Source organism: Rhodnius prolixus, unplaced genomic scaffold (assembly GCF_049639745.1).
Source record: "Rhodnius prolixus isolate KJV_2025 unplaced genomic scaffold, Rpr scaffold_18, whole genome shotgun sequence".
Classification (NCBI taxonomy): domain Eukaryota; kingdom Metazoa; phylum Arthropoda; class Insecta; order Hemiptera; family Reduviidae; genus Rhodnius; species Rhodnius prolixus.
Window position 1 is genome coordinate 1,372,581 of NW_027411636.1, and position 27,298 is coordinate 1,399,878.

At 31.1% G+C, this 27,298-nt stretch overlaps 4 protein-coding genes across 10 annotated transcripts; 2 read left to right on the forward strand and 2 right to left on the reverse strand.

The window, feature by feature from the left end:
* The first annotated feature begins 1,373 nt into the window (after nt 1–1,373).
* On the forward strand, nt 1,374–4,013 carry RpS10b (Ribosomal protein S10b). The gene is made up of 4 exons (XM_074143800.1): nt 1,374–1,515; nt 1,789–2,047; nt 2,696–2,872; nt 3,920–4,013. The coding sequence occupies exons 2-4, from the start codon at nt 1,790–1,792 to the stop codon at nt 3,959–3,961; spliced, it is 477 nt and encodes a 158-aa protein (XP_073999901.1). The 5' UTR covers nt 1,374–1,515; nt 1,789; the 3' UTR covers nt 3,962–4,013.
* A 140-nt stretch (nt 4,014–4,153) lies between these two features.
* TTLL1B (Tubulin tyrosine ligase-like 1B) lies at nt 4,154–11,361 on the reverse strand. Of its 6 annotated transcripts, none has more exons than XM_074143778.1 (10): nt 11,223–11,361; nt 9,556–9,656; nt 9,142–9,273; nt 7,804–7,869; nt 7,539–7,711; nt 7,266–7,452; nt 5,301–5,502; nt 4,988–5,218; nt 4,515–4,624; nt 4,154–4,349 (listed from the first exon to the last, which is right to left on the reverse strand). In XM_074143778.1, exons 2-10 carry the CDS (start codon nt 9,600–9,602, stop codon nt 4,208–4,210), a joined length of 1,290 nt encoding a protein of 429 aa, XP_073999879.1. In that variant the 5' UTR covers nt 9,603–9,656; nt 11,223–11,361; the 3' UTR covers nt 4,154–4,207. The 6 variants fall into 6 exon arrangements, with proteins under 6 accessions (XP_073999879.1, XP_073999882.1, XP_073999883.1 ...); XM_074143781.1 differs by having other exon boundaries at nt 9,556–9,694; nt 11,223–11,348; XM_074143782.1 differs by lacking the exon at nt 11,223–11,361 and adding an exon at nt 10,980–11,115.
* LOC141462153 (uncharacterized) lies at nt 11,098–16,468 on the reverse strand. Its single transcript, XM_074143776.1, has 10 exons — nt 16,331–16,468; nt 16,211–16,248; nt 15,958–16,126; nt 15,688–15,885; nt 15,382–15,573; nt 13,959–14,194; nt 13,057–13,304; nt 12,377–12,705; nt 11,595–11,812; nt 11,098–11,386 (listed from the first exon to the last, which is right to left on the reverse strand). Exons 4-10 carry the CDS (start codon nt 15,765–15,767, stop codon nt 11,211–11,213), a joined length of 1,479 nt encoding a protein of 492 aa, XP_073999877.1. The 5' UTR covers nt 15,768–15,885; nt 15,958–16,126; nt 16,211–16,248; nt 16,331–16,468; the 3' UTR covers nt 11,098–11,210.
* A 153-nt stretch (nt 16,469–16,621) lies between these two features.
* Nucleotides 16,622–25,371, forward strand: mip130 (Myb-interacting protein 130). 2 transcript variants are annotated; one of them, XM_074143766.1, is made up of 12 exons: nt 16,622–16,777; nt 17,576–17,742; nt 17,818–17,987; nt 18,073–18,183; nt 18,890–19,025; nt 19,168–19,308; nt 19,554–19,694; nt 19,799–19,978; nt 20,771–20,977; nt 22,252–22,413; nt 23,028–23,144; nt 24,722–25,371. In XM_074143766.1, exons 1-12 carry the CDS (start codon nt 16,759–16,761, stop codon nt 24,794–24,796), a joined length of 1,626 nt encoding a protein of 541 aa, XP_073999867.1. In that variant the 5' UTR covers nt 16,622–16,758; the 3' UTR covers nt 24,797–25,371. The 2 variants fall into 2 exon arrangements, with proteins under 2 accessions (XP_073999867.1, XP_073999866.1); XM_074143765.1 differs by lacking the exon at nt 16,622–16,777 and adding an exon at nt 17,005–17,483.
* The last annotated feature ends 1,927 nt before the right edge of the window (nt 25,372–27,298 follow it).

Consider the following 27,298-nt stretch of genomic DNA (forward strand, 5'->3'; position numbering starts at 1 on the left):
TTTTGCACGGACTTTTCAAACGACCCTCGTATTAGTTTAGTCTGAATGTCCACCATGTGGATCACTCATCGAAAATATTTCACTTGTGAGAAGGTAAGCAAAAAAATTAATCAAATTGCGATCTGAAATTACAATCTGGAGAAACACAATTAGTACTCAGCAAAACGGGGATAACTTGAAACATGTGCGAAGAAATTAGGTTTCAAAATGAAATTAGTTCAGAAAGTTGATGAACAATTAAATTCCAAATGGATTATTTTACGCTAATGCACAATTATTGATTTCTATTTGCTACGCTTGTAGTGTGTTAAATAATTATTTACAAATATATTATTTAAACAATAAGTATTTAACGAGTTTTTATTTTATAATATCCTAATCTTTGGTGATAGCTTGAGTGAAGCGATTTTAAAGTAAGCCTGCCAACTATGAAAAATTAATTAAAAAAATTTAACTTTTAATAAAACTAACACACAAGTTTTTTATTCATTAAAAAATAGTTTTAAAACTAGTTAAGTTTATTACTATAACTTTCTAAAATAAATGTTCCTTAATTTTAAGCTGTTTTGTAATTAAATGGAGCCAATCAATGAACTCATCAGACATAGATTTTTGACCTTCTAACCGGTTTAGGAGTTTTCCATCTTCAGAAATTGAATCATAAGGTTTGTTAACAGGCTTGTGTCTGCTATCTCCCTCAATTTGGTTCACATTGAGAAACAGGCGCCACTCCATGTTCGAATCAAAACTAAATCTCCTTTTAAAATTGATTAATTTCTACTGTAATATAAATTTTGAATATTTGAACAAATTATCTTCTTAAAGAACCCAAGAGTTGTGCTGGAACGCTAAATTTTCTCAGTTAATATCTGTAAAGAACAATGAGACTAAGCAGATCCTGTGCTAAATCCAGTTTATCTCTTCAACTCATAACTGTGAAGACTTGAGATTTTTCTACAATATCACCCAAAAAAATTTCAGGATAATTAAATGTATTTTCAGGTGATAAAATTCAAGTAATTATAATTAATAATAATCTTTTATTACAAGGCAAAAAGTATTCCATAATCAGAATCTCAAATGAAAAGAAAAAGAACATCGATTTCTGTGCAGATAACTAGAGAAGAAATTATAGCAACAAACTAAATAAATCGATGGTTTTTAACACCCATTTAAAGCACACAATCAATTGAGTCATAAAATTAATGTTAGCTTGCTTATCTAGAAAGGGCGATTCTGTTTTTAAAATTCTAGAACTTATTAGTTCTGTTTTCAGTTGCTCTAGTTTGTAAATTATTCAAGCTCATTACCATTTTGGTATTCGTTTAAGGTAATTATTTAACTATACCAGTGTAATAAATTCATTCGTATATTATTTATTCTTATTAAATATTACATAAATCGAACTGTAAGGTTGTGTTGGCGTCACTGATACAACTCTATATTCAGAAGGTAGTGTATTGTATGTTCTTTTTACTAGTTTATGTGTAACGTGAATTGCTTGTGATTTACCAGGTGAGTTATCCAGTTTAATCTTTCGTAATTATAATGATAAGAGAAGAAAACTCGTGTTTTAAATATTTCTAGAAAATTTCTCTTTTATTAAAATCATTAGTGATCCACATAAGTCTTTCTTAAAAATTTTTGTAGAGGTTAGTTCAGTGTTTTAGGTATAATTGCCTAGAGGTGAACTAATTGATACATGTTTTTGTGCCTGTTTGCTGGTGTCATAGGAATTGATGGTAGTTTAATTATAAATAAGGATTAATATGAGGTGATTGCTTCCAGGATGTTGATATCAAAGAAGAACCGACATGCGATATACGAGTCTCTGTTCAAAGAAGGGGTTATGGTAGCTAAAAAAGATTACCATGCTTTGAAACACCCAGATCTTGAGACAATCCCAAATTTGGAAGTAATCAAGACTATGCAAAGTCTCAAATCTAGAGGTTATGTAAAAGAACAGTTTGCCTGGAGACACTTCTATTGGTATTTAACAAATGAAGGGATAAATTTCCTTAGAAATTACCTTCATCTGCCTTCTGAGGTATGTTTAGTTTAGTTTAAATATCATTATATTGTGAATTTCGGTAATTGTTTTGATAGACTGACGCCATAGATATTTTTCATAGTTTTGTATCAAAAATTGCAGTCGAAACTATAGATTTGAGTGGTTTGTTTTGATTCGTATATTTAACTTGACAAAATGTATAGATATCCAATTAATGTCCATTGACAATGGACGAAAGAAGTTGATTCAGAATTAGGTTTGTGGAAAAGTTTGTTAGTATTTTCGAAAAACGTTTGCAGAATGAGATTAGGCCTTTTGTTTAAATGTTTGTTCTGGTTTTTATTACTACAGTTATACTGTTTTCTAGCAAATCCCTTTTGATTTGTAATTATTGCATGCAATTCTCTCTGAAAACGCGAAATATCTCACAAATGTATAGTCGGAAATTTTTGGCCCTTGTAAAACGTCAAAAACTGTTAAAAGTTGAACCTGTTTATCTTGCGAGTTTACTAAGGAGGTGGATAAGGTTAATCTCACTGTGATTTTTTTTATACTAAATAAAATCCAAGCCAAACATCGGAAATCAAATTGTATCAAAATACATCTTAGCTTGGCAATCCTCTAATCTTAATTTAACCATTTACCTTCATTTCTTTCGTTATTAATTTGTGTTTGCCATTATAGATTGTTCCAGCCACCTTGAAGAGGCCAAGCAGGAATGAAACATTACGTCCGAGACCTGCGGCAGCCAGACCGGATACATCTCGCACGGATGAAGATAGATCTACCTATCGAAGAGCACCAACTCAACAGCCAGATAAGAAAGCTGATGTCGGTGCTGGTACTGCGGATTTAGAATTTGTAAGTTTAGTTAAATTTTCGGTCTTTAGTGAAGTAAGTGGGATCTGATGGTGTTATAGTTTAGGATCAAACTTACTTGTTATAACTAGGATGGGAATGCAAGTGTAAAGTAGAAATTTGTGAAAAATATAATTGGAAGTTCGCAGTTTACGGAAGTTAAAATGAGGACTTTAATTAAGTTATGGGATGTAGTCTCTAGGGGTTGCAGCGGCCTAGTTTTCCAACCCACTTAGAATCTAATTAACACGTTGACCGCGGCTATTAACACCGGGTCTAAACATCACCCGCCCCCAAAGAACTTCGTTTAACTAATGTTTCCAGTACAGTTCTTATAAACTAGCTAGATACAGCATATGTCCAAGTTGTGTGATATAACTAAGTGCCGGTTTGCTGAAACTGAAAAATGAAATCTCCTGAAGTACACCATCTTTTACGTTAAAACAAATGGCTCTTTCTCGCTCTAGTATTGTTTGACAAGTTTACAACTGAATTTCTTAGCTAAACATGATTCCTTGATATTCTTAGGAGAGTATCCATCACCCAAAATTACTAAAGCTATCTGTAACATTGCTCTGCTCTGATTACAGTCCCTCATCACCAGTGCAGCTTAATTGACGGTGATCCATGCGAATCAGATCGTTCAATTTTCATCCATGTGAACTATTTGAGCATGGCGGTAGTCAGTGATATCAAAATTGGTCACCACCGGACCAGTGCTCAGTGCCTGGGCATCCTCCCCTTACAAATTTGTCGAGTAGCTTCTTCAGCTGAGAAAGATCACTTCTTTAAAGTCGTTCAGGAGTGGATAGATGTCAGAAATGGAAATACTGGTCTTGTCGTTCTATGGTACCAGTAGCATTTTCATATATAAAACATCTAGTATCCTGCACGAAAATTTTGGAAATTACGAATTTATGTATTAAATTATTATTTCTAAATTCACTGAAGAATTAGTATTAACATATTTTATTTTGTAATAAAACAATTGTAAAAACAAATTATATAGGTTGAAAAAGAAACTAATATATAACTACAATGCTGTTTCAGAGAGGTGGTTACGGCCGCGGAAGAGGAGCACCTCCACAGTAATTGTTTTGTTGTTTTTTTTAAAAATAAAAATAATAAAAATTATTTAACAAAATGTGTAGTTTGTTTTTTTTTACTTTTAACTAATAAAAGAAAAGAAAAAAAAAGAAAGAAACCTTGGATTTTCTTTAAACAGTTTTGCCTGAGTGAATGCCTATTTCGATGACAGATTTGTAATAGTAACAACCTTAAGGCTTCTCTGCTGTTGTTCCGGATTTACGAATTCCATTATTAAACATCGAAACAAAACTATCTTTTTTTCTGATAAGTTGCTTTAACACTATTTTTAAATCCTTTTTTGTGTTTAACAGTCGGTGATAGTTCGTCTTCGTTTATTAAAACTTCAAAGCTGCCTAAAGCTTTGGTTGAAGGATTTTTTGGCCACTTTGTGCTGGAAAAGAATAAATTAGTCAAAATGAAGAATTTAAAAAACAAAGCATTTGCACGATATCCCTTATTTTTCTAATAATATGCTTGCAATGCTGTATAAACATGAGCAGACATTCCTTAGTAAAACCTAGACTTAATTTAATTCTTCAATACACTAAATACTTACTCAGGAACACCATTAGGTGGTACTACCACAGACAAAATATTGTCAATGAGTTTATGTTTCAATATCCGGTCGTTGACAGTAGTCGACGTTAAAGAAGGTGAAGCATTTACCTGGAACACAATTTTTAGTCGTATTTTATGGCAAGGAATTGTAAACAATATCTGTGATGATCCCTCACATTACTTGCTCTTACTACCATTATCGAGTTGGTTCACTTACAGCTACCAAATGTCCAAAATTATTCAAATAAAAAACTTTTGATATAATTATGAAGTTTCGAGACAATTTAGAAGGCATTTTCGAGAAAAAAAAATCAAACGTGAAAAATCCATTGAGTAACTTTCGCTCAACCGATATTTTTAGAATTTTCTCTGATCTTTGAATTGATTCAAGAAATTTAACTGCCTTTTATAGTACAAAACACAGAACACTATACTAAAATAGCACGTCAGAGGAAAGAACATTTCACTTACCTCAATCAACCAAGGTTTCAAGTTATTGTCTATGATAATATCGTATCCGTAGCATTCAAAACAATGTTTATCATTGGCCATAATATAGCTGACCGAACGCAATGAATGTATTATCAGCCAGATAATATTTTTAAACAATTTATCAGTCACTTCTTTGCCGCGTGTACTTTCCAAATAGAGTCTCAGGTTTTCAATACTTAATTTGCCACCATGCATACTATTGTAATCTCCCTGCAAAGATCGGTAAAATAAGTAATTTTAAATTATATAAATATACTTACTTAAATTTTTAGATAATATGTACACCATTTACCCCATGTCTTTGTACAGAAACATTGGTCAAATGAACAAATATATTATCTAAATCTTGCATACTGCTGTCATATTTCACTGTACAAAATCTACAGAAACCAAGTTTGAATAAATAAGCTTTCAATGGTCTAAAACTGGTGACTAGTACATAAAGTCTCAGGTCGAACTTTTTACCACCAATTAACAAGGGATTATCAATGTATCTAGAATAAAAAAAAAAACAAGTACTTAAATATGTGAAATGGATTATTTAAAAAATGTTTTAGTAGGAATGACTTATTTAAGGCCAGATCAGAAAATTAATACAAAACAAAGAGTTTAACAACAAAACTTTCTTAGGCTGGAAACATAGTGGAGCGGCGGGCAAAGCGGCGATGATAGCGAAGAGCAAAGCGGCAAAAACAAAAACTAGAAGTAGATAGAGTTGCTCTATCTTCGCTTTGCTCGCCACTATGCGCGGTCCCATATGTTTACTTGTGTTTGATTTCGCCGCTTCGCTCTTCGCTATCATCGCCGCTTTGCCCGCCGCTCCACTATGTTTCCAGCCTTAGGGTACGTTCACAACGGAGCTGTGAGCATAGATGATAGCTGAGATGATAGCAGTGATGCATCAGCGCTTATAGAATAACCTAGTACATTCTTATGTGAGCGTGCACAACGAAGCTTCGACTAGTGACTCATACTCGCTGGTATAAACGAGCATAGATGATAGAATTGAATTTTTCATTTTTCTGCTAGCTGAACTCCAGTATCGGAGCTTCAAAATGGAGGTAGAAAAATTAATTAGTGCTGTCTTTACTCATTATTTTTGGTTATTATTTTATTATTTACTTTTAAACAATATTTTGTTTTTTAAATCGTGCTTACATTTATTTTTATGTGTATTTATTTGTTTTTCCTCAATATAACCTTACCTCAGAGTTATCACTAGTTTTTCTTCTATAGTTATAGGATTTCCATGACAATTTTTCCTACGTTTTCTTAATTTTGACCTTATTTTTTCTAAAATTTAGTCAAATGTGGTTGGACCCATCCTCACATATTCAAAAAAACGATCCGGATAATTTCTAAGTTCCTTATATAAATAGTGAAATTCGCCCAAAGTACTTCGTTTTTTTATTTATGGTATGTACATGATATTTTCTACATCTTTTTTTTTTTAAATATACCATTTCGTTGCTGGTGAACAATAAAAACTCTTCTTCACTACTCGACATGTTGCATGTATCACAGCTCCGTTGTGCACACTAATCAGCGATTATATTTTACTCTATCAGTTATCATCTCTGCTATCATCTATACTCACAGCTCCGTTGTAAACGTACCCGCGATAATGACCAACGCGCGCAAAATTTTAAAACCTTGTTTTAGTGTAACCACAACAACCACAGCTCCCGTTACAAAACTTCCACACTTCTTTTCTGGAAGGTATATATCGTAAGCTGGAAGAATGCTTAAGTTTAGCCCTTTAAAAGGCTTGACTCCCTAGTTTGCTAAATGATGAAAATAATTTATGTAAAAAAAACAAAAAAATTTTGTGTTCGGTACGGTCTTATCGCTTGAAGGAGGGGACAATGTACTGTTAAAATATCTTTACAGAATGGATTGTTCACTTTTTTTGAAGATTATCCTTGAAATCAGCTTCTAAGATTTTCTGTAAACTTCGAAAATATGTTAAGTTGTAACTTTTACTTTTAGACATTTTCATGGAAAATGCGTTTTAAAGCCATTCGGGAAGGAGTTGGGTTTTGCTTCTTTGTAAGGTTACATTTCAGTGTAATTTAAGGATTTAGTAACTGCAAAATGTTGGTAAACAAATTAAATTTGATTCAAATATATTAGTATGAAGATAATTCTTAAGTTAAAACCTTGAAAATAATGGTAAGAGTAAGTCATTTGAGTGGTATTCGAACAGATTTTTTTTTTCAGTTTATTTTAAGAGTAATGACCAATAAGAAACATTTACCTTGAAATGACATATGTTTCCTTCACAATATTTGGATTAAACGGCGCTTTAGCTTCTCGAGACCAACGTTTCAGTTTGGACAGTTTATTTATTAGAAATATCCCAGCACCTTGACTTTTACCAACTGGTTTCATTATCCATGTACTTTGCGGATTTTTTCTATATTCTTCCACAAACATATTGTAGTCTGTAATTTTATTTTTAATTAATCACTTACGTTGTTTCAATGTTGATATTATTTTGAATAATAGACAATTTGTTCATAACTATTACCTGCAGGTAATACATAAGTTACAGGTATAAAATCTAGATAAATATATTTTCCATTAGTTTTTGCTGCCACATTATTACCTTCTCTTTCCAATTCTTTTCTATATCTTTTAATATTTTTCACTAATAAATCTTTTCTCGTCAGTTCGTAGTGATTTGGAAAATGATTTATCATTCTAAACAAATGCGTAAAAAGTTATTTTAATAAAATAAAATCTTATTCTAAAAAAGATTAAAATCTTTGATTAAAACAAAAAGGAAAGCTTACTGATGATCATTCATTCTATATCCACTGTCCAAACTGAAAAGCGCTCTGCACGTCTGAATGCCAGCCCTGATTACATAAAGTAAAGAATTATGAACAACATTTTCTATTGAACAAATAGGAAAATGAAATTTAAAACACCAATTTTTTTTTTTTTGGAACTTTCATTGAAGGAATTTTCGTAATTGAATTTTCCTGAATCTTAAAAATTAGCAGTATAAAGATGGCCAGTTTCCAAATTAAAACATATTCAGTGAAATTGTTGAAAGAATTAGCTCCAACAAACAGATCAATCCGCGATAAAAAGTTCTAAAATCAAAGTGATGAATACAACATTCAAATTAAACTCTTTAAAAAGACTTTTTGTACAGTCGCACTTCTAACATTATTCTATTTCGGAATTGTGATAAGATATTTCAGCCTTAGAAGTTATTGGAAGTGCTCTACATTCTTAAACGGCACTTTTGACAAGCTGAGCTTAAATGTTTCTGGGAAATGTTTCTAATAAAGTAAAAAGATCAACGTTCATGTAAAGTTTAAAGAACACAATTTGAACAATTTTCGATAAAATATAATTAATAAACACCAAATATGAATTTTCTGTATTTGAGTTTAGCTGGACATTCAAATTGTAAATTTATAAATTATTTACACTGAATACTCGTGATTAATTATATTTAAAATAATATAATAAAATATAATTCATTAATGTAGAACCATGGTGAGAACGGACATTCTGCCGTAACGACAGATTAGAGGGAAGACTTCTCCAACCTTTCACTAACCACTAATTCCTTGTAGAAATGTTTCAAATTAAACTTTAACATCTACTTGGATCAATTAGTATTCTATGTCTAAAAATAATCATTGATTTTTATCTGTCCTGTCGTGACAACTTTATTTTTCTATTTGTGACTTGTTTCGGACTTTTTATCTAGTATGACCTCTCATACTAGATGAGTGAACCTCTTGATTCATCAGTTTGGATTAAAAGTATTTATTATCATCCACCTAAAGTTTCTGTCTTACACTACAGTGAATTACCAAGTCGACGATATTATCCATCGGATCAAACCACATTTTTAAAACAGTGAGTCGTTTTCAAGAAAGAAAGAAATAAACAAACAAAAATGCAAAATCTGTTGATTAACAGACTTCAGAATTTTGTGAGCTTCCCAGTAATGGCTGGGACCCTAAGAAGCGTCTAAAACAAACACCAAATATGAATTTTCGTAACTCGTGAAAACTTGTGAATAATAATTTAACACGATTTCCAATACTTCCTCAAAAGCAGTAAATAAATGAAGATAATAAGTATAATAATACTGAAATTCCGCTAACCAATAAAAGTTCCAATCTTCATCTGGACCAACTTGTGCCCAGCCTCTTTTCTCAAAATTGCTAACCAACACTGATTTCTCTAAATCAGTGCAAAATGTTACTTTGGTTTTGCTCGGTGTTCCATTACACAATCTACAATTGGAAAATATGAGTATTATAATTATCATTTTTTTTTTTTAAGCTATGATTCTACCAGAAAAAAACTACCTTAATGAACATTTTTTATTATTTTTTTTGTAAAGAACAATATTTTTAATCATTTTGAAAACTAGTTAAAGTTGTTTAAAAAAATATAAAAACACAATGTTCAGAAACTACATATTAGGAATGGAGATGAGTACTACTATGCAAAAGTATACTTGTGCATGCACAATTATTAACATGGTTAATTGTTTTATTAATTTGCATAATTACCGTCCATAAAGTAGATCGTTTGATAGAGCGCTCTTTGCTCGTTCCATATTTCATTTGCTGTTACCAAGGAATAATAACTTCCTCTAGAAATCTGTTTATACCTGTTAGATCAATAGTTACGACATAGATTCAGGTCATCCTAATAAATATTATTATTATTATTTTTTTTGAGTAGGCCATTACAGGATAAAACTGTGTTCGTATAGAATCATTTCATAAAAACCAAGTTTATAAATTTAAAAAAAACGTACTAAGATCTCCTACCCAGAGCGATGCACTGGAAGCAAAACTAAATCTGTCCTAAAATAATCACATGATTTTTTTTCTTAACTGCAATTTTCAAGGACAATTTTTTTTTTGAACTTTGATTTTTTTTTCCTTTTAATTGGTTACAAGTTATACCATATTTAAATGGTCATCAGAAAGTCGGCGGATCTGAAGCTCATGCTCAAGTAAACCAGATTCCAATTCTCGACCAGTTCGAGAAAGCGGGTCATTTTATAATTTTTAAAGCTTCACAACTTTCTTTTCCAAATGCTTTTTTCCTTAAGAATGGCCTTAAGAGCTTTTGGCTTTATGATAAAATTAATGACAAAGACAAACTCAACACCCTAAGTATTCTTACATCCATTTTAGAAATTCCCACATTAATTTTTATTTGAATTTTGTCACCTGATGAATGATCTATGTCTGAAGAAGACATAAAATGAAGAACTGAAAGAAAAATTTGTAATAGTAAATATAAGATAAGCAGGTTGGAGTAAAAAATTTACTATAATGACTCTACAGACGTCTGATTGGCGGCTAGCAGGTTATTTTGAAATTTTTTAGTAAACATTTAATTGTGATTTTATTTTTAAAAGGCAAATGACTTAATCGTCGATTAACCAAATGTGACGCTTCAAATGTTACTGCCTCAAAAATCCCAGACTTTATACTATAAAGCATTTTTGAGACGAAATCAAAAGAAAAATTCATCAACTTTTAAATGTTTAAATTAAAATCAACTTAAATAGCTCATAATCAACTTTTTTTAAAAAAAGAATGTTTGTATATATTTGCACAAACTTATGACTATTGATATGTAATGGAGGCAGACAGTAAAGAACTACTCAAATTCCAAATTATCTTAATAAATATGACAAAAACCCAGTAATGGAACCCAGTACCCACAATAACACATCTTCCAATTATATTCGCCCACAATTGCTGGAAACCACTTATTTTCAACTATAACTCAAGGGACCTTAAACATACATATATGTATTTTCTTCTGAAAATTTCAAAACAATTTTAGACAAATATAATGGCTTTAATACAAGTATATGAGTTTATATTAACACAAGTCCAGATCAGTTTTTTATTAAATTGAAAAAATAAAATCAAAAAGGGTAAACCTGACAACAAAAACCCGACGACTTTACCTTTATATAAAAATTTCAGTTCAGGTATTCGATTGTAATGTAATCAACTACAGACATCTTATCTAAATAATTCCTTCTACTTGATTTTTATCATTAACTATTTTATCATTAAAAAAAATTCATTAATAAATCAATATATTTTCAAATATCTATATGTGACACATATAAAGAAACATATGTTCATAAAAACATATGTTTTTATAGTTTAAAAAAAATAAATATATATTGTTCTTAAAATAATACTTCTGACTCTTCTCGATCCCAACGGCTAAATCCTGTTTCTTGTGTCTTAAAGTCTATTTTCTTGAAAGTATCTCGTCTAGCACATGCAATTATTAGACCAGCTATGTAAAAGATTACACTAAAAATGAAGATAAATCCTAGATACTGGATATGGCGTAAAAAAGCTGTGGACAAATAAGAACAATAAAATAGGTTTCCAAAAATGGTAAAACAGAAATCTGTAGTGGGATAATCCAACCAGTTAGAGGCAGTTTCGTGACTTATCAGAGGGGGATTTCCATAGTGAATTTCCGATGAATGAAAAACTATTTTCATTTCCTCTTATTAGCAACAAAAATGCAATAATTAAAGTCATAATCAGTAAAAAGTTACCTTCACTGCTCAGCACACTGCGCATCATGACCGTAACTAATACTTCCTCCATCTTTTGGCCATTTACAAAACAAGTGTAATTAGCATCTTCAAAACTTGTCGCTTCGTAAATGTGTAAATTATGGAAAGAATCTACGATAACATTTCCTTCATTAGAACTCTGTGCTGTCACTGTTAAACCATTCTTCATCCATAAAACGTCGTCATCTTTTGTAGACCTAACGAACATTCAACAACATAAAAATTATATGGCCATTAGCGCCTAGATTACTTAAATTTTTACTTTTTCTTACTACCGGCAAGAGCAGGTAATCCGATCGGTAAAATTATCACAGAGAAATTAGATCTGTCACAAAATTTTAACTTTGAAGCAATCTATGAAAGTACAACTTTACTGATTTTACAACTTTATAGATTTTATGGGCAACGATTTTTCCGAAAATGGTTAGCCTCATTTTCTTTACTCTTTACAAAAATTTTTACGTGTTATTCTATTTCTTTTAGTTGAAATATTTTTTCAGTGAACTTAATTTAAGAGTTCTTAGGGTATGAAATTGTAACTACACGAGTAAGAAAACATTTCTGCCCTATTTGCACACAATTTTTTTTTCCTACGATTAAAAATTTTAAAAAAAATAAAGATTAAAAACAAAATAGTTATTTAAAAACCAAACAACCTAAAATAAAATAAATAACAGTTGCTATGGTAACAATACAAACAATTGCTATAACAAAGCGATACTTTTAAATTTAAATAAAATTTTAAAGTTTTGGATACATACTCTGGACATACCAATTTAAAACTCTCTCCTTCGTGCAACACCAAGGAATTTCTGTACTTTGGCGAATTTTTACTCCCAGAAATTTGGCATGGAGCGTAACAAGACTCAGTGAACATATAATTTTCTATTTGCATTAATTCAGCAGATATGTTTTTGTAATATTTCCCAAAGAGTAACGAATGACAGGATAATTCAAAAGAATTTAATAGTTTTTGTTCATTTCTCTTTTCTTCTGAACCTAAAGTGATGTTTTCTTCACTAGTGGAATTTATGTTCATCGTCGAATTCACTTCAGTATTATGAATTGTCGTATTGAGTTGTTCTTTAGACTGGAAATTATGAAGGTTTTTAGCAAATAATAGTTCTATTAAATAAGAATCAGAAAAAATAACCTAGTTCTGTCAACTATTGATTCTATCGTGGGTTGACCAACCTAAATGATATGCACTATAGACTGATCTCTACTCTAAATAACACTATATGTAGTATTCGTATTATTTACGTTCAACGAACAAACGGAAATTTAATCGATCGCAATACATCTAGCTGTCAGTATAAACGTTGCATTTAGCAATATGAACATCTGTCTGAAAAAAGTACTTCTTGAAACATTATGAATAAATTAATCTTAAGAAAGAAGTAAGTAAAAATATAAACGTACTAACAATAACTTTACATACCTGGTTAAGTGGTTGTGTTTTCATTCGACACTCGCTGAAACGTTTTCTGATCTTAAAACAGCCATTACACGGACTCCAACGAGTCCATTCAAATACTGTATGTATTTTTATGCCCAACTTTCTTATTTCTGAGTATTCAGCGCCTTTAGAGTGTTCAAAATTATCATTGATTTGCTTCAAGGCTGTTTGGGTGTATTCTTTCCAATCTTCTACACTTCCTTCCTTCAGCGGAATGTTGATAGGAACAACTGTACATCAAGAAATGCGGAAGGAAAATCCATTGAGTTTCCCGTAGTTTTAGAATTTTCTATGAATTTGGAATTAAATCAAGAGATTTATAACCGCCTTTTTTTTAAAAAAAAAAATATAAAAAACGCAGATTCGTACATTATACTGAAATGGTGCAATTATTTATAGACAAGAGTTTAATCAATGAATTAATTTTAATAATTCGGTAAAATTAATCCCTTTTCCCATTATGTATGTATGTATATAAAAATGTTATAATTAGTGAAGTGTAATAGAAAGTTCATTTTTTAAAGGTAGTATTTTTATTTTTTAGGAGTACACAATTCGACAGACGGCTATGACCAGGGCTAACTAATAGATTTCTATTTCTAACTAATTTCTTTTTATGTAAACTATGATTGCATCAACTTCTTATTATACAAAATGTTCATCATTCAAAGTAATAATGCAATATAAATGGAAAATGTTGCACTAACTTTGAATTGGATGAAGTTTCAGTAGCTACTTATTCAACTGGGAAGGAAACTGTAAATGATGGGAAGAGGCTGCCTAATTATAGTCAACGATAAAACTGATTTGAGAAATCCTCCTCCCTTCAAAAAGCATTTTCCTGATTCTATTTACAAATATCATAAAATAATATCATGATTTACCATCTAGCATATAATTAAATTTAAATTCTTCCTCGTCTTGTTCTGGTCCGTGGCAGAAATATAAACCTGCATCATCTTCTAAAATGCTATTAAACACTAAGGAATGATCTGGTGAATTGTAAACTCGATTATCCGACAATTTGGAATCCATTCCTAATTCTACTTCTTTAGGTAGTTCCTCTGTTATTCTACTTTGTCTGTACCAAATTTTTGGTGCAAATGTTACACCTTCCTTGCTAAATGCAAAAGAAAGAAAAATAAGTTATGGGTACATTTTAATAGTGACTATCCAACAGTCTGTTTCCTTCAAATGAGGTCTGATTCTGATAAATAAGACGCTAATGACCTTAAACTGATAAGCCTACTTAAAAACCTGTTACAATACTTCAATTATAATTATGAAGTGAATAATTCGTTTAATAAAATGTTCGCTTAATGAACTAAGTAACACGGTTTAAGAACTAAGGATTTAGAATCGTGCTAGTAATTCGTTTAGAGTTGTAATAAGTAAACTTTTAATAACTATAGAAAACAAGTTTATTTTAATGTACTTAATCGATATTAAAGGCTTCTTCAAAGGCCCTCGGGCTCGTCATATCCAATTTTAAGCTGCACTCTTTGAAACGCTACAGTAGCCTTATTATGTTGGTCTATTTGATAGCCATAACGACATCTAACTGCAAGGTTTTGTTAAAAAATTACCAAACGCAGCTTGAATTTCCAAATTTTTATTTTCTTATATTTAAAATTTTTCATTGAAAAATTAAAAAAAAAACATTGCGGAGGGTCTGTTGGGCATCGAGCAAGTGGTGAATCTAAGCTGGACCCAGTGAAGACCTGACCTCGCTCTGTGGACTCTGCTGTCCCAGAAGACCACTTTAGCACTTAGAATTGTTTGGCAGAAGAGTTAGATACAAAAGGCCAGCATGCGGCCAACAAGTTCATTCCACTAGCTTCAGCTGACAAAGAAGAAAACACACACAACTCCTCGGGGTCCCAAGGGTAATTGGTCGCGGATCTCAATCCGATACTAACTTTTTATCTTTAACTTTATAGGCTCGATAGGCTCAGAAAACGTGTCCACAGGTTGCCCCACAATGGGGGAGTTCAGCCCTTACACAGACTATGGCAGGAAGTGAGAAAACTATCTTAGGAGCTAAGTCATTCTGTCTGATTGCACTGCAATTGATAGTTTGCGACAAGAGACCTCAGGCACGTTAAGATCAGAGGAGTTAGTACGCAAAAACTTCAAGGATACGAGAACCCTCGATTTAAAAAAACAAATCGAGATTTTTCTCTCCAGGACAAGATGTAAGCACAACAATTCTCTTTCAGCTTCGTTGTCAAGAGTGCAAGACCAGCGCCATGTCCTAATTTATGATTAAGAAAGCGCTATAAGTATATAACGTAGGTAAGTACTTACCAATAATGACACCACAAAACCAACTTTGAGTTTAACTTAGCAGTGACAAATTCAAATTGATCATCTTTGTCAAGACCTATTCGCCTTATTTTATCTCTACAGTCAACAAATACTTCATTTTCATCGCCAATTTTCTCAGAAAATACATAATTTGTCAAGAATATAAAAAAGAATGGTAAAATCCTCATTAAACTGCAATTAAAATTTGATATCAATGGTATACATAGTTAATCACTTAAATATTTTTTTCAATATTTTGTCAATTTATAAAAACAAATTAAATTTCTAAACTCAACGCATACTTACGCATCAATTGCTTGCGCCACAAGTGGAATACTGCCTTCGGGAAAGACAATATATAAGTAAATCCACTCGAAAACTTCCATAAGAATAACTCGATCGTAGTTTATTCACAAAAAAGCTGTGACAAAGCATAGTTTTCTACACCAAATTGACGATACCATGGAAACAGTTATCATCCGCGAGCTTCACAATTTTAATGATCTATCAATAAGCATAAGATTGATATATGTACAAACACTTTATAATAAGAAATCATATCATCTAATCTAATACCTGAAGGGTCAATATCTGAAAGTTGAAAATCCCAAACCGTTAGTAATGAGGAAAAACAAGCATGTTCTAACTGATAAAATCTTCATATTATCCAGCATTTCAATATTTATTGCTTCCATAAATAAATGAAGACTGTACAAATAAACTTTGTTTTTAAAAAGATTCCAACCTGAAATTTATAAATAACTTCAAGAATATTATTAATTTTTAATATTTAACACAGAAGAAGATTAAACTTCAATTGAAACATTACCAAAATAGCTATAATCCTTGGCAAATCCCTCATATAATCTAAACATAAAGAAAACAATTATTTAACGTTAGTTACCTTAAACTATAAAATTTCCTAAATAAAAATACAAAAATGTAGAACCTCAAGATGTAATAGAAAATCTCAATTTTCTTCCATAAACATTTAAAGATGTATAACCGTTTAAAAGGTATCATACTCAAAAATAAAATGTTTTTAACTAGTGTAAATACAAGGATGATAGGTATAACTCGATTAAATTCTTCTTTTTTTTTAGAAATTAAAATATTGGCTTGTTCATGTAGACTTTTAGAGAAAGTTGTGAGAAATGAAAATAAACAAAATTTGAAATTGCCGCCAAGCTTAAGTAAATGCATATCTGGTGACACTTTTTTAAAGATCGTTTTAAATGAGTTTTTTGTTAACTAAGAAAAGCTATTAATAAAAATGTATCAATTAAAGAATAATAATAAATCTTTGCTTGGCAAGTTGTAAAATATTGCCTTAAAAATGTACAATTTGTTTATGATGCTCTTGTATTATACGTCAACATGGCGGATGAACTTGAAAGTAAGTTTATTTGATAATTTTTCTTTTAAAATTAATATTTGTTATTATAATAGAACTATTTTTTGTGGTAAATTTGTCAATTTTTTAAATCATTTATTTAGTGCCCTAGAAAACATTTTTTATTATTCTTTCTTCTCACTGTCTAAATAATTTATTTTTGAACGCTCAATTCGAATTGGATTTATAAAATTTCAAATTACTGCTTGTCAATGGGCGGGACCTAACAAATTCTAAAATTTATTTGTAATCTCTTATATATCTGTAATAACGTTTTCCACTTTACTTTTTAAATTTAAATGGAATTATCAGTCATAGGTTATAGTAATATTTTTTAAGACTTTTGCGGCCCCCTAATAATGGCACGTATCCTATCTAATTTTATATTGACTTGAAAACTTCCATGCTAGGTTAACGTGTACGTAGTCTTAAGTAATCAGTGAGTACTCGTAAACGAAGTTAGCTTATACATTAGTATTTGAAATTAACGAATATTAAATCGTTTTTGATAATAGAATTTGATTTCCCTTGTTGCAATAATAGCTATATAACTGTGCAGTTTAATTAGATATGATGTCCATTAAAAAGTTACGATGTCATTTTTAAACTTTAATAATTTATCATTTTGAATATAATTGATTAAAGCAATTGAAGTAATTAAACATGAATAGTTTGACGAGAATAAGCGACGAGGAAATGAGGATAAAATGTAATGAACTTAATCTTTTAAATACACGAAAATATAGTTTAGTGTTTTTTATACACTTTTTAAATAAAATGTGTTAATTTGAATGTTAACAGATGCCTCTGAGGCTTTATTATCTTTCAAAAATGGTGTGAAAACTGAAATAAAAGAAGAAGCGATGGAAGAATTCGGGCCTGCTTCTTTAGGTTTACATCGGGTTGGTGAAGTACTTCCACCGAAGCCACAACCATCTTCGCAGCCTGTTCTAAACAGAAGAGGAATGGTAAGTTTAATATGAATTTTATTACACTAAGATAGTACGTTCTAGACTGTGAAATGATTTGTTTTAATACTTCAGCCTGCAAGAATTCGTAAAAAAAATCGCTTATTCTTTGATGATGACGTTGTTACACCAATCAATTCTGTGGTTCCACGCTCTATGTTAAAAACACCAAGGGTTAAAACACCCGGGAAAAGAGGTAGAAAACCTAAGGAACCTCCAGAACCTACACCTCCAAGAATTGAAAGGTATCAAATTTGAATGGAATAATGCAATTAATCCAACTTTCGGGGAAATATTCTACTATGTCTGAATTAATTTTAAATTTTCTAGTGGAGACCGAAAATTAGGCCAAAAAATAGGTATGAGATTAAGGAATCTACTTAAATTACCAAAGGCACACAAATGGGTTTGCTATGAATGGTTTTACAGCAATATAGATACGTAAGTTTCTTATTTCCTTATTATTATTAGAAACTTTAAAGTTAAAGAAGTTCCTTATTCTTTTGAATAAAAAAGTTTGGTATTTAAAATATTTCTTTATAAAATGGGATAATGAAAAATTCTCTTGTTTATTTGTTGGGCTGTTATTAAAAACTTTTATTCAGCAAATAAATTTCAGGGATCTACACATCTCTTTAGATTCGTTAAATTTAGAAAAAAAAAAAAAATAGGACCTTTTAGTTGCAAAAAACTAAAAGCATAAATTTGTAGCAAACGACTAATAAGAAGAATGAGGAAGACACTTAAGATCCTAAACATATGTATCGTCAAGCAAGTTTTTAGTAATCAGGAAACTTTATCATTCCTAATGAGCAAAGAAAATAATATTTTAGAGGTCCGAGAAAGTGGTTTTTTGAATATGGTGAATAGAACCGTCAGACTTAAAAACAGAATTCATTGGAACCTCAACTTTACTACCGCAGGATAACAACTACTCGACCTAACAATAACTTAGCCAAGTTTCATATCGGGCATAACTATTTATAGTTAGGACATTATTTTAGTTTTAAATTTTTCTTAGCCAGTATTGATTTTGAAGAAGGTTTTTGGATTAGCTATGATGTTACGTTTTCTGTTCCGTTGAAAGATTTTTTTCATTATTTTGCAAATAGAGGTAAACAAAAAATAATTAATAATGTATTTTTAGAGCCTTATTTGGTGGGGAAAATGATTTCACCATATGCCTTAAGGAATCATTTCCACAACTGAAAACATTCAAGCTGTCCCGAGTGGAATGGTGTAAAATGCGCAGAATGATGGGCAAACCGAGAAGATGTTCTCAGGTAAGTTTTTTTTTGTTCATTTCTTCAATAATGTAATTATATTTTTAAATAATATGGATTATTTATTTGATTATAAAATTTAAAAAATAAATAGACTGTGGTTCTCATTTTTTTGTGGCTAATGTACCTTTTTTTTTTAAAGGCATTTTTTGAAGAAGAACGAAGAGAATTAGATCGTAAGAGGGCCAAAATCAGGCAATTACAGCAGAGAAAACCAACAGATCAGAACACTTGTAAAGATCTTCCAACCGAGATACCACTGCAACTTGTTATTGGAACTAAGGTTTGCCCATCTTTTGCCATTTATGTTATATATCCTATTATAATTACAACTCTACAAATTTAGTTATTTTCGTAATCATGCAGTTAGTTTAATACTTGTACTTCTCCTACTTTAAACGAGTGTAATTTTCTATACCAATTATTGTTTTCTCTTATAAAATAAAAATAAAAGTAATATCCCCTAACAAGTTTTTTATTTGCTAACAGAAAAAGTTATTCAACATTGGTTTTTTTTCGGCAAAACAGGTAACTGCCAGACTTAGAACTCCTCAAGATGGATTGTTCTGTGGTTCAGTAGAGGCATTCGACACTTCGAATAATACTTACCGAATTACATTCGAGAGGCAAGGTCTTGGTACGCATTCTATTCCAGATTTTGAAGTACTGGTAAGTAATCAGAATATTATTATTCGGAATAAGTATGTAACTACCTTATATATTTGTATAATGATGAAAGTGGTCACAAATCTATCTTTATTTTAATTACCAAGGCAAATGAACCTGTTGAAACCATATCAGTAATGTCGATGGCGCACGCACTGAGGCCGATGAAACACGCCAGTGTCAATAATATCAATGATATTATGCCACAATCCGATTATATGAGGCCTGAATTATTACATAATGATCAACCTAGCAATGGATTTCCAAGTTCCGCACTAGAACATTTTGTAAGTAATTTTTTATTTTATAACATGATTATCAAAATAACTGTTCCACAGTTATCACTGGCCTTCCAGTCTATCCCTTTAGATATTTTTCGCCTCCTCCTCGCCTTCACCCATCGCTTCTTTTGTCTCTTTTTTCTTCTTTTTTTTATAAGAAAGAAAAAAACCTCTTTGACCAATCGATCTTCTTCTAAATAACATTACCAAATCAACTTATTCTTTTTTTAGAAACATTATTTCATAGCCCCATCTCCTTAAACCCATTTCTAAAGCCAGAATTTCTTTAAGGGTCCAACTTTTCGCAGAATAATTTCCACTCTAAAAAGCCTTTTTTATTTCCTCGTAGAACGTCGTAAGAGGTAATAGTGTTTTCGTACTATTGTAAATTCTCTATTTTGAATGTATACTTCGTATTTCTGGAAATGCATAGTTTTCCGGTCTTAAAAACCGTTGACGCCGCAGTTCAAGGCGGAAAGTACACTGAACTCTATAATAAAGCCAACTGTACTATGCTATTTATGTAATTATTAAGTGAATTAGAAAGTTAAGAAAAGCTTATATAATCCTTCTCAGAATTCACCTAAGAACTCATTAGTTAGATTGGAATGCGGAGTCTTTAGACAAGTTTATTTATTTATATATTTTTTAATAATTAATTTAAATTCATTTTTAATTATAGTCAAGGCAATTTCCTTGCTAACCAGCATAATAGACCAACCAATTTTCTTGACAATTTAGTTTTTTCGTACAATTGATTTTGATTATAATATGTTATTCTCAAAAAAATCATTTTAGGTGCAGTTAAACAAAATAATAGAATTGAAGAGATCAAAAGTGTCAGCGTTGAGAGAAATGAATAACGAAGCGGAAAGAAAACAAGGCTTTTCAGAATATCTAACTGAAGAATTTGTAAAGAGATATGCCACATCGATTATTGAAATTGATCAGATTAACATCGCATTAAGACAGCTGTTGTCAACTGTTTCAGAACTATGCCAAGAAGTTAGTAATTTTTTTTAAAAATTCAAAAAAAAAATACTTCCAGATCCTTTAGTTTTGGATCAGCTAAAATTTCCTCCTGTAAAGCATCTGTCCACTGATCTGACTTTGGCCATCCCTCTTACTTCGTTCCTGCAGCATCCGCATAAACACTTTCATTATGCGATCTCCAAAAGTGCATTCGTTGCTTGTGATCGTACTGTTTTTTGTTGTCACTCTTCGTAAGAGAAGTATTGCGTTTGTGTCAAATTTTTCACCGGAAATAATCATTTTTGGGACGGAACACTCAGCTCAAAAATGAAAAATCGCAGATATCCCAATTTTTATATTACGTATGAACATCCTGTGGGTTTGACAGTAACATAACGATGAAGATCTCTCATCCATATGTATCACTGTTCTCCTGTGTAGAAGTTTTTACTCTCTACAATTTTGTGGACTTTTTTTTTTTACAGCCAAATTCTTTTAAGGGTACTTCCGGGGAAGAGAGAGGATGTAGATGCACGCTTAGTAAATTTAGTTATTTCAATTCATGATTTTTATTAGTATTTATAATATTGAATGGAATGAGTTGCTAAAACTCGTGATTTGGAAGAATTTTGCATTACTATAAAGGCGAATTTCATTTTCAGTTTTCCGAGGTTTGTTCAAGAGCCAATTGTAATAAACCCTTTTAAATTGAATGTAGTAAATACTAATTTTACTTGAAACGTTTTTGCTTTAATCATGGAAATTGGCCTTAGGGGGAAATAGGATATTGAAATAGGGCTTCCCCTTAAAGAGCCATCTCGAGGTTACCGAAATTTTCCCAGATTAACCAAGAGAGCTGGCAAATAGTCTCAGTTTTACACCAGATCGCTAACTTTCTCTTACTCTTAACTAGAGGAGGTGGATCAAATTTTCGACAAGCTGATCCAAACTTTAATAAAAATCCCAATATTAGCCCCATTTAGGGAAGGGATTAGCTATGAGGTTAGCATACTGGACTCCCACACGGAGGTCCCGGGTTCGAATCCAGCTGCTGACCCTTAGATTTTCTCTTTCTAGGAGCTTCTTACAGCTTACTGTCCGGTGATGGACAGTGCTGTCTGTAACGAGAGAACACTGTCCGGAGGCCGGCAGTGCACTGAAAAAAGCTCCGGGCGCCAATAACTTTAGATGATGACGCGCCTTAAATCATTAACAAAAAAAAAAAAAATTAGCCCCATTTATAACAAAATATCTTTCAAAAATCGCATTCTATTTTTTAATGTGGAAAAAATCCACTTGATTTGCAGCTGTTGCCAGATATGAGTATGGTTGCCACGTTAACACCAAATTATTTAAGAAATCAAAGTTTGGAAGAAGCTAAAGCTATGGTCGGTCGTTTTAAATGTAGCGTTGGACGTTCAGTTTTAGATCTGGTCGTCGAGCTAACGGCTCTTGTTATACAGATCAAGGTAAGAGATAATCTGTAATAACTATAATTGGAGATCGATGTTTCTTTTAACCTGTTTTAGCATGAGTTTTAGAGTCTTGCATTTAGAGTCTTAAATACCTTTCTATTTATAAGTTCTTGCTTAAAGTTGGCAGTTAAGATTTGTGATAAATGCTAATTTAGCTGATCTTCACTCCACTTTAAAAACCTTTAATTTTTACCATTTAAGCATACATTTCTTTCGTTTCTTGGCAATACACTTTTATTTAGCAAAATCGGATTCAATTCTTTTAAAACTGTGCGTGTTGTCAGAATCTAATACATTACTTCCTCATTACTATTACATTTTACACATCACGACTTTTTTAAATGACTGGATTAAAATTTAAGGATCAAAATTTCCCCAATTTTTGAAAATTTACCCAAATTAAAAGAAAAAAGCCATAATATTCCTTTAAAAGGAAAGGAATAAATGTTGGATTGATAAAATAACATTTTATGGTGATTTATCGACATAAATCGGTGAATCGATTTATCTCCTAAAATATTCTGCTTATGATAACCTGAATGTGTTCTACCTTAGTATAATATTTATTCTGAGGAAAATAATTCATTATTTGTTCTCTCTGTTCATAGAGTTTATCAGAGAACGATAGGAGCAGTTTTGAAGTTGAAGTACTTACGAGATCGATGGAAACTATTAAAAAGAAACTGTCTTTAAACAATAAGAAAATGTTTGAAACTAATATTGAGGTACGAGTGTTTTTAAGTATTTTAATTTTGGTTTGAGGAATTATCTTGAAAATGAATTAATTTTCCACTCTATGGGATCAAATGGAGGCAAGAATTTAATTCCCTGGCAAGTTTAATCTGATGATCGACTTTATAGCCTTGATGATGGAGGACATGGACTTGTCCTCTCCCTATGGATAGAGATGATAGTGTATTGGTACCAGGAAGTAGTTATTCTTATCTATCGGCTCTTACCTACGATTTCCTTGGATTAACTGGATAGTTAATAGGTTTTGGAGGAAATATATATGTTTACATATAGGTTTCCCCAACTGGGGTTGGTACAAGATGATTGTCTCATGAGTGTAGGGCTCAAATGATCTATTTGGGCTTTAGTTAAAGAAAATAAAAATGGAGGGATGGATATGATGAAGTGAATACCACGACAATAAAAAATAGCTACATGGAAATGCAAGTTCTGCATCAAAATTAAACCGTTAGGAGTGTGAAATGAAATATAGATATTAATTGCTGTTCATTATTTTTGGTGACTGATTCATAGTTTCAATAGGATGAAAAAATAATTGCCATTTCAGTCGTGATACATTTATTCTGCCGAGCTATCGACCTAGGGACTAGGTCATCTTCAGGGCTAGTTTCCAAAGTAATATTTTACATTACGGGGGTTGGTGTATCTTCTGTCTTGTCTGTTCAAGGACTGAGTGTTTCAGAATAAATGTATCACGACTGAATACTGGCATTTATTTTTTTCATCCTTTAGAAATTAATGTACCAATTGTTAGAAAAGGTTGCAGATATGAAGTATTCTTAACCAGTTAAGCGTGTTTGGCGTGTATACACGTCAAACCAAATCTCTATTATGGTGCGTTCGACGTGTATACTCCTTGAAAATTGCCATTAACTATAAAAACTCAAAATTTTAATAAAATATAAGAATATAATATCTTTAACTTACCAATAGAACTGCCAAGTATTTTATACGGAGGTGGGTGGGGGAGTCAGCCAAATGATAAGAGGTTGGTACATGTTTGGTCTCCGCATTAGAGATTGGGGAATTACGCACACAAATAGAAGCTCTCAACCCTTGTGTAATGGCCGTTTTTTACCTTAGATAGAGATTCAGACCTCACTAAAATGCTCTTTTTCTTCCTTGTAAAAACTCTTGCGTCCCTAGTTAACTAAGAGCAATGCATACGTGAAGCGGTGCAAGATTTTGGAAAGAACACAGAATGCTCTGGTAATCTCCAAGACCCCAGAGAGATTGCAGAAAAAAGTCGCTTGGGAGTGACTTTAAATTGTTTTGCCCTGTGTTCGACATGTGTACACGTCATTGTCTGATATTAATTCCGCACACTGTGGGTTTTTTTTTTTTTTTTTAAACTAAATTCCACCGCTTAACTCTGGTTGATAGGCCTGAGTCTACAAAAAAAAAAATAATCTACTGAATTTCTATTAATGGATATTCAAAAATTACTTTTTTTTAAAAATAACCTTGAGTTCCACCAGGTAAATCTGATGGTGTAACTCCAATAAAGTTTTGTTGGTAAACAATTTTAGCTTTAATTTCTTTTTTATAGGGACATATGAAAGATATACAGCGTGGATTAAGTGGTGAAATTGGACAATTTCATACCGTGCTGTTACAACAATGACGTATGTAATCATTGTAAAAGGACAGTTAATAATTTGGGAATATATTTTTTATTATTTTTTAGTAAATTTAAATCATTTTAAAAATCTTTCTTTTTAATTGTTTATATGTTGTTAATATATAAATATTTATAAATATATGAAAATTTATTATTTTACTGTATTTTTTTTTTTTTTTTTTAATAATTACTATTAGTTGTATAAAATAGTTATTGTAGATTGTAAAGAAAATTTTTGTTTTGTAAATTAATTATTGGTATAATAATGAATTTGGGGGCAGGTTTTGTGTAATGTTTACAACGCGGACTAACATGTGGAAGATCCACACAATTTGTTGTCCAGCGTTTAACTAACTAAGTTTTTTATTTGTTGGAAAAAATGTTAATAGTAAAGTATGAGCTTTTGCCCCCGTCCATACTTATAATTCGGTAGTTGGACGTTAAGCACCGCCTGAAAAAAAATAGGCGATTACTTTACATTTTTTTAAAAAATAAATAAATAGTAATAATAATGATTTTAAATACTAAATTGTTTAAATTTTTTTTTTTTGTTTTAAAGAAAAAAGTAAAACTATAAACGATCAAAATGAGAATACATTTTTATAAAAATGTATATTGTACAGAAAGATTGATTATGAAACACTTTTAAGTAGCCAGATTTAAATTTATTATTTTCATAAATTCAAAAACAATTCCCATAGTGTATACAGTTGATGTGAATGAAAAAATTTCTGTGTACACTATGAAAAAGACATTCGGGCTGTGAATTAACAGTTTTTTTATTTTATTATTTAGTGGAAGATCAGCTGAAAGAAGGGGCAATGAAATTTGGATAACACGTATATTATTGTTGTATTTTTTTTATCTATTTATTTATTATTTTTATTTTATTTTGTGGGGAAGATCATCAACTAGTCAGTAAATCAAGTTGGTCACAGGTTTCCAAGACATTTCTTAAAGACAGGTTAAAGAATTTCTTAAATTTCTTAGGTAAAGTAACGCGGCTAATCAGCAGTTATTCATCTTTTCATATTTTAGAGTCTCCTTATGTTTTACTAACAAATATTTTTAACAATTGAACTTCTTAATCTTTTCTGGTCAGCCTTTCACGTTCTTCATTTTATAATCAAGAGCACATTGTAACTGCTGATTTCTGTCTCCCATTGTCATTATCCAGGTCGTGCCTAAAAAATCGTCATGTATAAGATGGTCAGTCGACATTAGGTCCGAGTCAAGACCGGATATCTTTCATATCCCTATCTCGGACCATGGACCCTCTCTCCATTAGTAAATCACAAACACTTTCAGCTCTTACCAACAGATCTTCCGTTCAAAAAAGCTTTTCCTTAGACTTAGGATGGGTGAGATTTGCGAGGAATCGGTCAAATAAAACAACTCGACTTTTTGCCGAAACGTTTCGACAAATATATTGTCCTCTTCAGGGCGTGGCTATGCGGGTTGGTTGAGTTACAGAAACTAACAGTTTTCAATTCAACTAACCCGCATAGCAACGCCCTGAAGAGGACTATATATTTGTCGAAACGTTGGCAAAGAGGCAAGTAGTTTTATTTGACCGATTCCTCGCAAATCTTCCATCCTAAGTTTAACAATTTACGGTCACGAAACCAATATATTCTTTTCCTTAGAGTTTTTCCTCACACATCTCTTTCTTTTCCTTACAATTCAGACGGAGCTCAAATGGCGTACATTGAGAAACAGGTCAGAGAATCGTTAATTTGTTGCTTCGGGAAAATTTGTGTACAGTCAATCTGTTTGTAAGAGTTTACATAGATTACATAAAACTAACTTTTTCCTATGGTTTGTCTTTTTTTAATTTTTTTTTAAATATATATATTTTGGGTAGTTCCGGAAAAAAAGATTGGGTACTTGTCCCTCTAGAATATGTCTTTTTAGTTTAATGTACGGTTTCAAAAAAAAAAAAAAAAAAAGCAGTAAATGTGTTACAAAAATTTAGAATTAGAAGAAAATATTAGAACCTTGCAATTATAATTAGAAAAAGCCTCGTTCAGACAAGAGTTTATCTCAATAAACATGTGTAAAATTCACTTATTTTGTGACTATTAGTTATCTAGCTCTGCGGACATTATCACCTTTTCAAAATTTAATAATTGCTGCGTTAGAAATTTCAGAAATAATTTTTCCCTGCTTATGATCTTTCCCACATGCTAGTTTATATAAATTCTTTGGCATATCTGGTGTTTCTTATACAATCAAAAGAATAGCAAAATAATTTTAAAATTAATAATAAATTTATTTGTTACCCTAACGTTAATATATTTTTTATGTATATATATAAATACATATTAGTAGCTGATACTTTTTTAAATGATGTGTAAGTTCATAATCTAAACAAAAAAATATTTTATTGTAATTTAAAATATATATACATTAATATAATATTTAAATGTATTTTTTTATTTAAAACAGACAAAAATCTATTTAAAAAAAAAAAAAATTATTATGTATATTTGTTATTTTTTTGTA

What these genes read in the sequence shown, in the direction of transcription:
- TTLL1B (XM_074143778.1), bottom strand. Translation starts at nt 9,602, where the DNA reads ATGGAACGAGCAAAGAGCGCTCTATCAAACGATCTACTTTATGGACG. An exon ending in TTTCTGTACAAAGACATGGG is followed by an intron (nt 5,219 to 5,300) that starts GTAAATGGTGTA and finishes CGATCTTTGCAG; the next exon opens with GGAGATTACAATAGTATGCA. An exon ending in TGAAACCTTGGTTGATTGAG is followed by an intron (nt 4,625 to 4,987) that starts GTAAGTGAAATG and finishes ATTGTGTTCCAG; the next exon opens with GTAAATGCTTCACCTTCTTT.
- mip130 (XM_074143765.1), top strand. Translation starts at nt 17,438, where the DNA reads ATGAATAGTTTGACGAGAATAAGCGACGAGGAAATGAGGATAAAAT. An exon ending in ACACCTCCAAGAATTGAAAG is followed by an intron (nt 17,988 to 18,072) that starts GTATCAAATTTG and finishes TAAATTTTCTAG; the next exon opens with TGGAGACCGAAAATTAGGCC. An exon ending in CTCTTGTTATACAGATCAAG is followed by an intron (nt 22,414 to 23,027) that starts GTAAGAGATAAT and finishes CTCTGTTCATAG; the next exon opens with AGTTTATCAGAGAACGATAG.
- LOC141462153 (XM_074143776.1), bottom strand. Translation starts at nt 15,767, where the DNA reads ATGGAAGTTTTCGAGTGGATTTACTTATATATTGTCTTTCCCGAAGGC. An exon ending in GTGGCGCAAGCAATTGATGC is followed by an intron (nt 15,574 to 15,687) that starts GTAAGTATGCGT and finishes TTTTAATTGCAG; the next exon opens with TTTAATGAGGATTTTACCAT. An exon ending in TTTAAATTGGTATGTCCAGA is followed by an intron (nt 11,813 to 12,376) that starts GTATGTATCCAA and finishes AATGTTCGTTAG; the next exon opens with GTCTACAAAAGATGACGACG.
- RpS10b (XM_074143800.1), top strand. Translation starts at nt 1,790, where the DNA reads ATGTTGATATCAAAGAAGAACCGACATGCGATATACGAGTCTCTGTTC. An exon ending in ACCTTCATCTGCCTTCTGAG is followed by an intron (nt 2,048 to 2,695) that starts GTATGTTTAGTT and finishes TTGCCATTATAG; the next exon opens with ATTGTTCCAGCCACCTTGAA. An exon ending in GTACTGCGGATTTAGAATTT is followed by an intron (nt 2,873 to 3,919) that starts GTAAGTTTAGTT and finishes ATGCTGTTTCAG; the next exon opens with AGAGGTGGTTACGGCCGCGG.